The sequence below is a fragment of the Pristiophorus japonicus genome, chromosome 1, assembly GCF_044704955.1.
Source record: "Pristiophorus japonicus isolate sPriJap1 chromosome 1, sPriJap1.hap1, whole genome shotgun sequence".
NCBI classification, from domain to species: domain Eukaryota; kingdom Metazoa; phylum Chordata; class Chondrichthyes; family Pristiophoridae; genus Pristiophorus; species Pristiophorus japonicus.
This window is the reverse complement of record NC_091977.1, coordinates 6,393,142-6,406,973: the sequence shown is the minus strand read 5'-3', so window position 1 is coordinate 6,406,973 and position 13,832 is coordinate 6,393,142. Positions and strand designations below refer to the sequence as shown.

General features: G+C 55.9%; 1 protein-coding gene across 2 annotated transcripts in view; it reads right to left on the bottom strand.

Annotated features, from left to right (window-relative positions):
• The window catches only part of oxct1a (3-oxoacid CoA transferase 1a), a 115,908-nt gene that overhangs the window by 29,345 nt on the left and 72,731 nt on the right, over positions 1-13,832 (bottom strand). For both annotated transcript variants that reach the window (XM_070877169.1, XM_070877175.1), the window contains exons 11-13: positions 5,127-5,175; positions 3,548-3,620; positions 699-774 (exon numbers count right to left, since the gene is read on the bottom strand). In XM_070877169.1, coding sequence (XP_070733270.1) covers positions 699-774; positions 3,548-3,620; positions 5,127-5,175 — 198 coding nt within the window. The remainder of the gene's footprint in view (positions 1-698; positions 775-3,547; positions 3,621-5,126; positions 5,176-13,832) is intronic.

Sequence of the window (13,832 nt, the reverse complement as noted above, 5' to 3'; positions counted from 1 at the left end):
CTAATTGGTGAACAAGGACATAAGAAATAGGAACAGGAGTAGGCCATACGGCCCCTCGAGCCTGCTCCGCCATTTAATACCATCATGGCTGATCCGATCTTGGACTCAGCTCCACTTCCCTGCCCGCTCCCCATAACCCCTTCTTCTCTTATCGGTTAAGAAACTGTCTATTTCTGTCTTAAATATATTCAATGTCCCAGCTTCCACAGCTCTCTGAGGCAGCAAATTCCACAGATTTACAACCCTCTGAGAGAAGAAATTTCTCCTCATCTCAGTTTTAAATGGGTGGCCCCTTATTCTAAGACCATGCCCCCTAGTTCTAGTCTCCCCTGTCAGTGGAAACATCCTCTCTGCATCTACCTTCTCAAGCCCCCTCATAATCTTGTACGTTTCAATAAGATCACCTCTCATTCTTCTGAATTCCAATGAGTAGAGGCCCAACCTCCTCAACCTTTCCTCATAAGTCAACCCCCTCATCCCCGGAATCAACCGAGTGAACCTTCTCTGAACTGCCTTGGACCAAGAGCTGGAAAGTGGGATTAGGCTGGATAGCTCTTTGTTGGACGGCGCGGACACGATGGAACGAAATGGCCTCCATGCGCGCTGTAAATTTCTGTGACTCTATGAACCCAGCATGGTATCAAAGGATCTCTGAATTTCCATTTGTGCAACAATTGCTCCATTTTATAAATACTCACCGGAATCATCCAATTGGCCAGATCACCAAACTTGGACACCTGCATCCCGCCGAGCATCGTCATATTCACGTGCCCCCTGGGAAAAAGCAGGCACAGAGCACAGGTTTAACCAGTCCACCGAGAAAAACGCACATCACAGCTCCGTCTACACTGTCCCAGCAAACACTCCCAGGGCAGGTACAGCACGGGTTAGATACAGAGTAAAGCTCCCTCTACACTGTCCCAGCAAACACTCCCAGGGCAGGTACAGGGGGTTAGATACAGAGTAAAGCTCCCTCTAAACTGTCCCATCAAACTCTCCCAGGGCAGGTACAGCACGGGTTAGATACAGAGTAAAGCTCCCTCTACACTGTCCCATCAAACTCTCCCAGGGCAGGTACAGCACGGGTTAGATACAGAGTAAAGCTCCCTCTACACTGTCCCATCAAACACTCCCAGGGCAGGTACAGCCGGAGTTAGATACAGAGTAAAGCTCCCTCTACACTGTCCCAGCAAACACTCCCAGGGCAGGTACAGCACGGGTTAGATACAGAGTAAAGCTCCCTCTACACTGTCCCATCAAACACTCCCAGGGCAGGTACAGCACGGGGTTAAATACAGAGTAAATCTCCCTCTACACTGGGCCGTCAAACACTCCCAGGGCAGGTACAGCACGGGTTAGATACAGAGTAAAGCTCTCTCTACACTGGGCCGTCAAACACTCCCAGGGCAGGTACAGCACGGGTTAGATACAGAGTAAAGCTCCCTCTACATTGTCCCATCAAACACTCCCAGGGCAGGTACAGCACGGGGTTAAATACAGAGTAAATCTCCCTCTACACTGGGCCGTCAAACACTCCCAGGGCAGGTACAGCACGGGTTAGATACAGAGTAAAGCTCTCTCTACACTGGGCCGTCAAACACTCCCAGGGCAGGTACAGCACGGGTTAGATACAGAGTAAAGCTCCCTCTACATTGTCCCATCAAACACTCCCAGGGCAGGTACAGCACGGGGTTAGATACAGAGTAAATCTCCCTCTACACTGGGCCGTCAAACACTCCCAGGGCAGGTACAGCACGGGTTAGATACAGAGTAAAGCTCTCTCTACACTGTTCCATCAAACACTCCCAGGGCAGGTACAGCACGGGTTAGATACAGAGTAAAGCTCCCTCTACACTGTCCCATCAAACACTCCCAGGGTCATTAATAGTCCCATAACTCACTCACCAGCCAGCAGTCGTACAAGGAATTATCATTTCTACTGTGCCTTTCACAGTCAGAATACCCCAAACTGCCTCACAGCCAATGAAGTAGATGTGAAGTATATACACGATTATGGAGATACATGTTGTAGCAAATTTGCACTCGGCATGGTCCCACAAGTTTCAGTTAATGCGATGTTTGTGGTGTTGGCTGAGGGATGAATATCGGCCAGGACACTGGGGGAACTACCTGCTGTTCTCAAGTCCTGCTCTTGGAACTTCTCCATCCAGTCACCTGTCCGATGGGGCCGTACTTCACCGTCTCCTCCCAACTGACCTCACCGACAGTTCAGCTCTCCCCCAGCACTGCACTGATGCATCGCCACACAGATTGTGCTCAACTCGTGGAGTGGATCTGAAACACCACCTTGTGACTCGAGAGGAGAGTGCTCCCCATTGAGCCAAGCGGAGACTGTATTCTCCCTCGGTCCAACTCGTTTAGGCTTCTGCCTCAGTTTCATTCAGACTGATGAAATTAATTTAGGGCCATGGTGAAGTATTAAAGTGCTTCAAATGAACCAGAATGCATTAGTTTCAATGCAGAAAGGCACATTATTTCCAGGGGAGCAGCCCCCTCGATCACCCTGACAATTCTCTCTCTCCAATACTTGGATTTCCACTTTGGGCTCTCATGTACTTGTCTCCAGTACGTGACGGATTTGTCTGCAAAGCCCACGACTATATCCAGGCCCATCTGCGGGTTTAGCTTTTATGAAGCAGTTGGCCAGCTTTCACTAGATCCTTTAGGCCCCACTCGCTCCCTGCACTTTAGCCTGTGGCCTGTTAACACACTGGGACCCTCCGGCCTAACCCCGCACCCCCAGTCTAATCCCCAACCTGATTCCCCGCACCTTAGGCCCCCAGATCCGATTCCCACACCTCAGGGCCCCCCAGCTCGATCCTCCCGATCCCCTCCCCTCTCCCAACCTGATCCTCCCGATCCCTACCACCCTCCCCCCCCCCCACCCCCGGCATGATCCCTGACCCCCCCCCACCGGCCTGAGCCACCTACCTTAGGCCCCCCTTCCTCAACCAGATCCTCCCGATCCCTCCCCCTCCCCCCGCCCAGATCTTCCCTATTTCCCCACCACCCTCCCCCAACCTGATCCTCCCGATCCCTCCCCCCACCACCCCCTACCGACCAGATCCTCCATATCCGCCCCCCTCCCCCCACCCACCACGGCCTGATCCCTGGGACCCCCTCCTGACCCCTCGCCCCGCTCCCCTGGCCTAATTCCCGAGCCCCCCCCAGCACAGTCTGATCCCTGGCCCCCCCCTCCTGTCCCCCTCGACCCCCCCCCCCCACTCCCCCGGCCTAATCTCCGAGCCCCCCCCACCAGAGTCTGATCCCCGGGTTCCCCTCCTGTCCCCCTCGACCCCCCCCCCCCGCTCCCCTGGCCTAATCCCCGAGCCCCCCCCACCACAGTCTGATCCCTGGGCCCCCCTCCTGTCCCCCTCGATCCCGCCCCACCCCCAGCTCCCCCGGCCTGATCCCCGAGCCCCCCCCTGGCTGGGGTGGAATCTGCCCAGGAATCTGCGGACTCGGAGGTGACATGACCAGCCGAGTGGAGGTGAGCCTCGGCTCGTTCCCAGTACCCCGCACCTACCCTCTGATCATGGCGAAGGACTCGTCGCTGGAGAAGTAGGAAGCGCCCGGCAGCACGGTGACCGTCTCTTTACCTAACGGGGGGAAACACAAAGGTTCAGAGGCAGCTCGGGGCGCGGGCGGGGCAATTCAGTAAAGGCGCCAAGATCCCCGAGGGAGAAGGGCCAGGAACCATCCCTTCCTCTGTGGGAGCCGAACTGAAATAAGGCTCGGGCTCCGGTCCGCTCGGTTCACTGGTTAGACGCGTCAGCTCAGTCCGACCGCGAGCACACAAGCAGCGGGTGAGGGTTGCTCGAATCACAAACTGGGAACGCCGAGCGCACTTTTGAGAAAGATGCATTAATGCATTACCCAGAGCAGTGAATGGGGACTGGGTCACACAGAGACCCCAGTGAATGGGGACTGGGTCACACTGAGAGACCCCAGTGAATGGGGACTGGGTCACACAGAGACCCCAGTGAATGGGGACTGGGTCACACTGAGAGACCCCAGTGAATGGGGACTGGGTCACACACAGAGACCCCAGTGAATGGGGACTGGGTCACACACAGAGACCCCAGTGAATGGGGACTGGGTCACACACAGAGACCCCAGTGAATGGGGACTGGGTCACACACAGAGACCCCAGTGAATAGAGACTGGGTCACACACAGAGACCCCAGTGAATGGGGACTGGGTCACACAGAGACCCCAGTGAATGGGGACTGGGTCACACACAGAGACCCCAGTGAATGGGGACTGGGTCACACACAGAGACCCCAGTGAATGGGGACTGGGTCACACACAGAGACCCCAGTGAATGGGGACTGGGTCACACTGAGAGACCCCAGTGAATGGGGACTGGGTCACACACAGAGACCCCAGTGAATGGGGACTGGGTCACACACAGAGACCCCAGTGAATGGGGACTGGGTCACACAGAGACCCCAGTGAATGGGGACTGGGTCACACACAGAGACCCCAGTGAATGGGGACTGGGTCACAGAGAGAGACCCCAGTGAATGGGGACTGGGTCACACACAGAGACCCCAGTGAATGGGGACTGGGTCACACACAGAGACCCCAGTGAATGGGGACTGGGTCACACAGAGACCCCAGTGAATGGGGACTGGGTCACACACAGAGACCCCAGTGAATGGGGACTGGGTCACACAGAGACCCCAGTGAATGGGGACTGGGTCACAGAGAGACCCCCAGAGCAGTGAATGGGGTCTGATCCAAATGTGAAACATCTTCACAGATGGGGTTGTGCTGGAGATCACTCGAGGGCATAATCTCAGAATAAAAAGAGTTGTCTGTTGAAGACTGAGATGAGGAGGAATTTCTTCACTCAGAGGGTTGTGAACCTCTGGAATTCTCTACCCCAGAGGGCTGTGGATACTCAGTGTTTGAGTATATTCAAGGCTGAGATCGACAGATTTTTGGACTCGAGGGGAATCAAGGGATATGGGGATCAGGCGGGAAAGTGGAGTTGAGGTCGAAGGTCAGCCACAAACGTATTGCATGGCGGAGCAGGCTCGAGGGGCCGAATGGCTCCTCATTATGTTCTATCCCTCACCTCACTGCTCAATGGGTCTCACCTGCATTAATCAGGTCCGCGTCTTCCTCTCCCTCAACTGGATATGGGCCCTGAAATGACATCCTTGGTTACCGGGTGCATACAAATATATCTAATCCACAGACCCCACCTTCAGGTACTTGTCTTCGCCCCCTCCTTCCATGGCTTGTTTTGATTCGTTCCTGGGACGTGGGTGTCGCTGGCAAGGCCGGCATTTATTGCCAATCCCTAATTGCCCTCGAAAAGGTGGTGGTGAGCTGCCTTATTGAATTTAGAATTATTTATTGTTTTATGTGGGGATTTTTGGTGACTGGCAAATGGCTGAGGGGGGGGGCGGGGCGGGTGGGTATTGAGGGGCATGTTGCCTTCGTTGCTAATCTCCCAATTTACACTGCTCGCTACAGGGGCATCTGCTAGTCTTGGAGCACGCTTCATATCACAAACATTTTCGGTTCTTGTCTGCAAACACTGCTCACTGTTCCAGGATCATGCTGGATTGCAAAGATAATCCCCGGGTACCATTCTCCACTGCTAACCATCTCCTTAAACCCCTCTCCCCTGTCTCCACCACACTCACGTCCAACAAGTGTGAGGAGCTCATGGACTTCTTTGTCTCAGAGATTGACACCATCTGATCAGCTGCCTCTGTGAGTTCCCTTCCTTCCCCTAGCCCACCGGGCCAAACTACCTCTGAGGCTGCCCCCTCCCCTAGCCCACCGGGCCAAACTTCCTCTGAGGCTGCCCCCTCCCCTAGCCCACCGGGCCAAACTTCCTCTGAGGCTGCCCCCTCCCCTAGCCCACCGGGCCAAACTTTCTCTGAGGCTCCCCCCTCCCCTAGCCCACCAGGCCAAACTTTCTCTGAGGCTCCCCCCTCCCCTAGCCCACCAGGCCAAACTTTCTCTGAGACTCCCCCCTCCCCTAGCCCACTGGGCCAAACTACCTCTGAGACTCCCCCCCTCCCCTAGCCCACTGGGCCAAACTACCTCTGAGACTCCCCCCTTCCCTAACCCACTGGGTCAAACTACCTCTGAGACTCCCCCCTCCCCTAGCCCACTGGGCCAAACTACCTCTGAGACTCCCCCCTCCCCTAGCCCACTGGGCCAAACTTCTTCTGAGGCTCCCCCCTCCCCTAGCCCACCGGGCCAAACTACCTCTGAGGCTGCCCCCTCCCCTAGCCCACTGGGCCAAACTTCCTCTGAGGCTCCCCCCTCCCCTAGCCCACCAGGCCAAACTTTCTCTGAGGCTGCCCCCTCCCCTAACCCACCGGGCCAAACTACCTCTGAGGCTCCCCCCTCCCCTAGCCCACCGGGCCAAACTTCCTCTGAGGCTGCCCCCCTGCCCAACCCTAAACTCACACCTTTCTCCAGTTTCTCTTTGATCTCCCCTCTTGATCTCTCCGAGCTCATCTTGTCCATGAGACCCACTTCCTGTTCCCTTGACCCTATTCCCACTTCCTGCTCCCCTTGACCCTATTCCCACTAAACTGCTGACCACACAACTTGCTTTTCTGGCTCCCATGTTAGCCGACATTGTTAATGGTTCTCACTCCTCACGTACTGTCTCCCTCTCCCTCAAATCTACCATCACCCCTCTCCTCAATAAACCAACCTTTGGCCCCACTGTCCTTGCAAGCCCCCTCTCCAAACTCCCTTTCCTCTCCAAAGTCCTTGAACGTGTTGTCACCTCCCAAATCTTGCCCTGAATTCAATGTTTGAATGCCTTCAATCCGGTTCCCGTCCCTGCCACAGCACCGAAACGGCTCTCATCATAGACACGAATGACATCCTTTGTGACTGTGACTGAGGTAAACTATCCCTCCTCGTCCTCCTTGACCTGTCAACAGCCTTTGACACAGTTGACCACTCCACCCTCCTCCAACGCCTCTCCACCACCGTCCAGCTGGGTGGGACTGCACTCGCCTGGTTCCATTCTTATCTATCTAATCGTAGCCAGAGAATCACCTGCAATGGCTTCTCTTCCTGTCCCCGCATCGTTAGCTCTGGTGTCCCCCATGGATCTGTCTTTGGCCCCTCCTATTTCTCATCTACATGTTGTCCCTTGGCGACATCCGAAAACATGGAGTCAGTTTCCACATGTACGCTGCCGACACCCAGCTCTACCTCACCACCACTTCTCCCAATCCCTCCTCGGTCTCTAAATTGTCAGACTGCCTGTCCGACATCCAGTACTGGATGAGCAGAAATTTTCTCCAATTAAATATTGGGAAGACCGAAGCCATTGTCTTTGGTCCCCGCCATGAGCTGCGTTCCCTAACCACTGACTCCATCGCTCTCCCTCGCATCAATCTGAGGGTGAACAAGACTGTTCGCAACCTAGGTGTCATATTTGACCCTGAAATGAGTTTCCAGCCACATATCCACAGCATAACTAAGACCGCCTTTTTCCACCTCTGTAACATCACACATCTCCACCCATGCCTCAGCTTTTCTGCTGCTGAAACCGTCATCCCTGTCTTTGTTACCTCTCGACTTGACTATTGCAACTCACTCCTGGCTGGCCTCCCACATTCTATCCTATGTAAACCTAAGGTCATCCAAAACTTGGCTACCCGTGTCCTAACTCGCACCAAGTCCCGCTCACCCATCACCCACTGTGCCCCGTGTCCTAACTCGCACCAAGTCCCGCTCACCCATCACCCACTGTGCCCCGTGTCCTAACTCGCACCAAGTCCCGCTCACCCATCACCCATTGTGCCCCGTGTCCTAACTCGCACCAAGTCCCACTCACCCATCACCCACTGTGCCCCGTGTCCTAACTCGCACCAAGTCCCGCTCACCCATCACCCACTGTGCCCCGTGTCCTAACTCGCACCAAGTCCCGCTCACCCATCACCCACTGTGCCCCGTGTCCTAACTCGCACCAAGTCCCGCTCACCCATCACCCACTGTGCCCCGTGTCCTAACTCGCACCAAGTCCCGCTCACCCATCACCCACTGTGCCCCGTGTCCTAACTCGCACCCAGTCCCGCTCACCCATCACCCACTGTGCCCCGTGTCCTAACTCGCACCAAGTCCCGCTCACCCATCACCCACTGTGCCCCGTGTCCTAACTCGCACCAAGTCCCGCTCACCCATCACCCACTGTGCTTTCTCACCTACACTGGCTCCCGGTTAAACAACGCCTCGATTTCAAGATCCCCAACCTGGTTTTCAAATCCCTCCATGTAATCTTTATCAGCCTCACAACCCCACGAGGTGTCTGCGCTCCTCAAATCCTGGCCTTGTGAACATCCCACATTATAACTGCTCAACCATCGGTGGCCGTGCCTCCAGTGGTTCGGTCCCGAGCTCTGGCACTCCCTCCCTGAACCTCCCCGCCTCTCTCTCCTCCTTTAAGACGCTGCTTAAAACCTGCCTCTTTGACCAAGCTTTTGGTCACCTGCCCTAATTTCTTCATTTGTGGCTTGTGTGGGAGCAGAAGCCCACATTTCTGAACCACTTTGCTTCTGCACGGTCTGGAGATATTGAAAGGGTTAAAAATTGCAGATTGCAGTTTGGATTAAAACAGGATGATTGGATTAAGACAGGCTGCTAGACGATATGGAGCCATTTAGCCACTGAAATGTGTCTGTCTGATCTCCTGTGTGTTTACAGTACTTCGTGGTGGGAGTCGATTTATTGCAGTGAGGCTCAACTTCAGGATAATGAGTAGCTGGTCATTTATCTGTATGTTAATTATTTGAATGTATCTTTGTTACTATGGGAGGAGATGATCTGGTTTCCGGCCCGGAAATCGGCGTGGTCCCGGCCCGCAAGACCATCAGCAGGCGGGGACCACTGCAGGGAGCAGCGCGTGCTGCTGCAGGAGGGCGACGGCTGACTGCAGTGTGGGCAGGTACAGCAGGAGCGGCGAGGTCGGGGCGAAGGAGCGGCGAGAGTTCGTAGAGGGATGTGACCGGGGCCCAGGAGAGGCGTGAGTTCGGGGCCCAGGAGAGGCGAGAGTTCGGGGCCCAGGAGAGGCGAGGGCCCAGGGGGCAGCACGGGCCCAGCCCACACTGTGCGATATGTGAGCGCACTAGGTCCGTGCAGCAGAGCTGGTCTCCAGTCGTCCTGGTTAACCCTTGCCACTGGACCAAGACCTAGCTCTGTCAAGCCCCGTGTGGTGGCTGGTGTGCAACGGTCACCCCACGTTAAAAAAATCCACCCACAGGCATCTTCCACCCTCCAGGATGTAGTTCAGGATCTGGAATATTAGCTCCTTCATTGAAACACCTGAGAGCTCATCCCTTTTTCGGCGTGGAAGCAAGTCACCCTCGATACGAGGGACTGCCTACGCTGATGATGACTATACAAGGAAACGAGTGTTCAAAGGTATAAGAGATGGAACTGTTTATTTGTCAGACTCGCACACGAGACACCGGGCATTTGGAAGGTGTGTGCTTCACAAGCAGCCACTGCAATTGGAACAAGCAGGAAGTTGACTTGTGAAGTGTTTGTGTCTCAGGAGCTTTAATACTGGGTTTGTACAGTATGAATGTCTGAATAAAAGACCCAATCCTGCCGATACTACAACTGAGTGTGTGTGTAATGCGACGTTTAAAGCAACGAAGCGAAAAGAGCAAGACAGCTGGACAACAGCTCGGTGTGTCAAATTTATCTGTTTGTCTGTAACACTGCTGTGAAGCCTTGGGACGTTAAAGGCACTCTATAAATAAAAGTTATCAATAAATAAAGGTGGTGACAAATTTAAAGGGGCAGTTCACGGGGCAGTGTCCAGGCTGCCCGTGCTTTGAACATTCTCTGCTCCCCCTCCAGAGAAACTCAAAAGGGCAGGAGCTTCATCACCGAGTGAGTCCACACGAGGGGGAGGGCGCTGGGCGGGGGTAGGGGGGGCGGCAGACAGTGGGTGTGGGGGCTGCGGCAGGTTGATAAGACTGCAAACCAGTCACCACAGCTCGTTTAGTCACTCTCTCAAATTACTGCGCTCACATTACGCCTGCTTCTTCCTCAAGCGAAAAATCAATTGACCTGGGGAGTTATCATTTGAACGCAATAGCAAAATATTGCACACGCTGGAAATCGGAAATAAACACTCAAAAAATGTTAGAATCGCTCAGCGGGTCAGGCAGCCTGTGGGTTCTGACCACTGCTGACGCGGGGTCATTGACCCGAAACGTTAACTCTGTTTCTCTCTCAACAGGTGCAGCCTGACCCGCTGAGATTTCCAGCATTTTCTGCTTTTATTTATATTTATAATCTGTTTTTTTCCCCCCTCACAGTGTCAGCTGTGGCTAAGTGGGCAGCACACTCGTCTCTGAGTCAGACGGTTGTGGGTTCAAGTCCCACTCCAGAGACTTGAGCACAAAATCTAGGCTGACACTCCAGTGCAGTGCTAAGGGAGCGCCGCACTGTCGGAGGGGCAGTACTGAGGGAGTGCCGCACTGTCGGAGGGGCAGTACTGAGGGAGTGCTGCACTGTTGGAGGGACAGTACTGAGGGAGCACCGCACTGTCGGAGGGGCAGTACTGAGGGAGTGCCGCACTGTCGGAGGGGCAGTGCTGAGGGAGTGCCGCACTGTCGGAGGGGCAGTACTGAGGGAGCGCCTCACTGTCGGAGGGGCAGTGCTGAGGGAGCGCCTCACTGTCGGAGGGGCAGTACTGAGGGAGCGCCTCACTGTCGGAGGGGCAGTGCTGAGGGAGTGCCGCACTGTCGGAGGGGCAGTACTGAGGGAGTGCCGCACTGTCGGAGGGGCAGTACTGAGGGAGTGCCGCACTGTCGGAGGGGCAGTACTGAGGGAGTGCTGCACTGTCGGCGGGGCAGTACTGAGGGAGTGCTGCACTGTCGGAGGGGCAGTACTGAGGGAGCGCCGCACTGTCGGAAGGGCAGTACTGACGGAGTGCCGCACTGTCGGAGGGGCAGTACTGAGGGAGCGCCGCACTGTCGGAGGGGCAGTACTGAGGGAGCGCCGCACTGTCGGAGGGGCAGTGCTAAGGGAGCGCCGCACTGTTGGAGGGACAGTACTGAGGGAGCGCCGCACTGTCGGAGGGGCAGTACTGAGGGAGTGCTGCACTGTCGGAGGGGCAGTACTGAGGGAGCGCCGCACAGTCGGAGGGGCAGTACTGAGGGAGCGCTTCATTGTCGGAGGGGCAGTACTGAGGGAGCGCCGCACTGTCGGAGGGGCCGTCTTTCGGATGAGACATTAAACCGAGGCCCCAACTGCCCTCTCAAGTGGATGTAAAAGATCCCAGGGCACGATTTTGAAGAAGAGCAGGGGAGTTCTCCCCGGTGTCCTGGGGCCAATATTTATCCCTCAATCAACATCACTAAAACAGATTATCTGGGTCATTATCACATTGCTGTTTGTGGGAGCTTGCTGTGTGCAAATTGGCTGCTGCGTTTCCCACATTACAACAGTGACTACACTCCAAAAGTACTTCATTGGCTGTGAAGCACTGGAGACATTCAGTGGTTGTGAAAGGCGATATATAAATGCAAGTCTTTTATTTTCTTTCTCGCAATAGAGTCATGGCTGCTTGAGACTTGCATTTATATAGCTCCTTTCACGACCAAAGTGCTTTACAGCCAATTAAGTTCTTTTTGAAGTGTAGTCACTGATTAATGTCAGAAACAGTTCACCCACCTCTTCAGGTGGGGGAGGAGCGGAGCATTGGGGAGAGATTGGGTGGGGGACTGGGGTGGGCGGAGAGGAGGGACGGGGCGGGGGGGGGGAGAGGAGGGACGGGGGGAGGGAGAGAGGAGGGATGGGGGGCATGAGGGGGGGAGGGGAGGGAGAGGAGGGAGGAGAGGAGGGACAGGGGGAGAGGAGGGATGTGGGAGAGGAGGAAAGGAGGGACGGGGGAGGGGAGAGGAGGGACGGGGGAGGGGAGAGGAGGGACGGGGGAGGGGAGAGGAGGGACTGGGGGGGAGGGGGAAGAAGAGGGACTTCCCACCCCGCCCCTCTCAATCCCCCTCCACCCATTCCTCCCCCCCCCCCGCACTCCCTCCTCCCCCGCACACTCTCCCTCCCTCCCCGCACTCACTCCCTCCCTCCGCCCACCCCTCCCCACACTCCCCCCCCCTCCCTTCCCCCCCCCGCATTCCCCCCCGCCCACCCCTCCCCGCACTCCCCCCCCTCCCTTGCCCCCCCCGCATTCCCTCCCTCCCTCCCCTCCCCTCCCCGCACTCCCTCCCTCCCCGCACTCCCTCCCCTCCTCGCACTCCCCTTGGGTCAGACAAGCGCACAGTGCTGACTCACTGTGAAGCAGCCCATCGAATGGCATCACAAGTACGTCACAGTTGGGAGGGGGGAGAAAAGAGGACATTATTTTCCTCCCTTTTCCTTTTGGGAAGTTCCTGGCCTCAGCAGCGATTGGGAATGTCGCTTGGTGCCAAGTGAAGAACCGTTCCCAGATTCTCTCAGGGACTCTCGCAGCCGCCATGCCGGAGGGAGCTCGGGGCGACCGACATTTCCCAACACCCTCCCTGTACACATCCGTGATGGAATAGGCCGCCGCTGCCCTGGGCGGTCTCCATTCCCGATGTCAAGGTGGCAATGACTGGGGGGGGCAAAATCCTGAGTGTTTCTGGTGGTTGGAGTGCAGAAGGTGGGGCAGAGGGCCTTCTGCAATCTCCCGAAAGTTGGGCTGAGATGAAATGTACATCAACAAACTGGTTTATTTTACAATGAGGAAGTGAACAAGTAAGAGTAGCATTTTTAGTAAGTGCTTCAATTAAAGCCAGTATCCCTCCTCGGAGCCAAGACAAGAATAATAGATCGTGCAGTTCCCCCTTTGCAGCTCACTTTGCCACTCAGTAGTTTCACTGTGACTCTCTCAAAAAAAGATCTGCTCATTCCAAGCTCCAAGCAGAGGGGTCAACAACCAGGGCGCATACATTTAAAGTAATTGGTAAGAGATTTAAAGGGGAGTTGAGGGAAAATCTTTATACCCAGAGGGTGGTGGGGGTCTGGAACTCACGGCCTGAAAGGGTGGCAGAGGCAGAAACCCTCACCACATTTAAAAAGTACCTGAAGTGCTGTAAACTACAGAGCTACGGACCCAGAGCTGGAAAGTGGGATTAGGCCGGATAGCTCTTGGTCGACCGGCGCGGACACGATGGGCCGAAATGGCCTTCTCCTCCTCCACTCCCCTCCTTCTGTGTCATAATCTTTCTATGATTCTATGATAACCCCGTTCGACAACTCCTCTCGATAGGTCTTGGCCACCAGCTTGACCTGTGACCTTGTCCCAGCTCTCCCTGCCCGGGGTCTGGCTCCGAGGCCCGCAAGGCCCAGCCACTGCCTCCGGGCAAGAGTCTTTCCAAATAAGCTGCTGCTGCCCTCAATAAAACCTGGTGACACGGCCAAGATTCTCCTCCCAACGCCCGTGCCTTGATGGGACAGACTTGCGTCCGCTCTTCCGACTGTGTCCAAGCCCTGACCCGAGCTTCCAGGGTAAGGGTCCGCCCCACAGGAATGGTGGGCTCCCGCAGTGGGATTGCCGTCACCAAGAGCGAGTCCAGCCACAGAATCCCAGCGGCCCTGCACAGTGAGACCAAAGCCCACGCAGCAATTGGGGGAACAGAAATCTGGGACACCGCCCTCTCCTTACAGGGCCGGGGGGGACCTCCCCCAAAGAGCCGCTCTCGCCATTTCCCCCAAGCCAACCGCCATCTTCCTCACAGAAGCCCCGGGGAAACGGGAGGGAAAACCGGCATGGTCCTGTGACCCTGCCCCACATGGGTGGGAAAAGGGAAGCCAGCGGTGGTCCC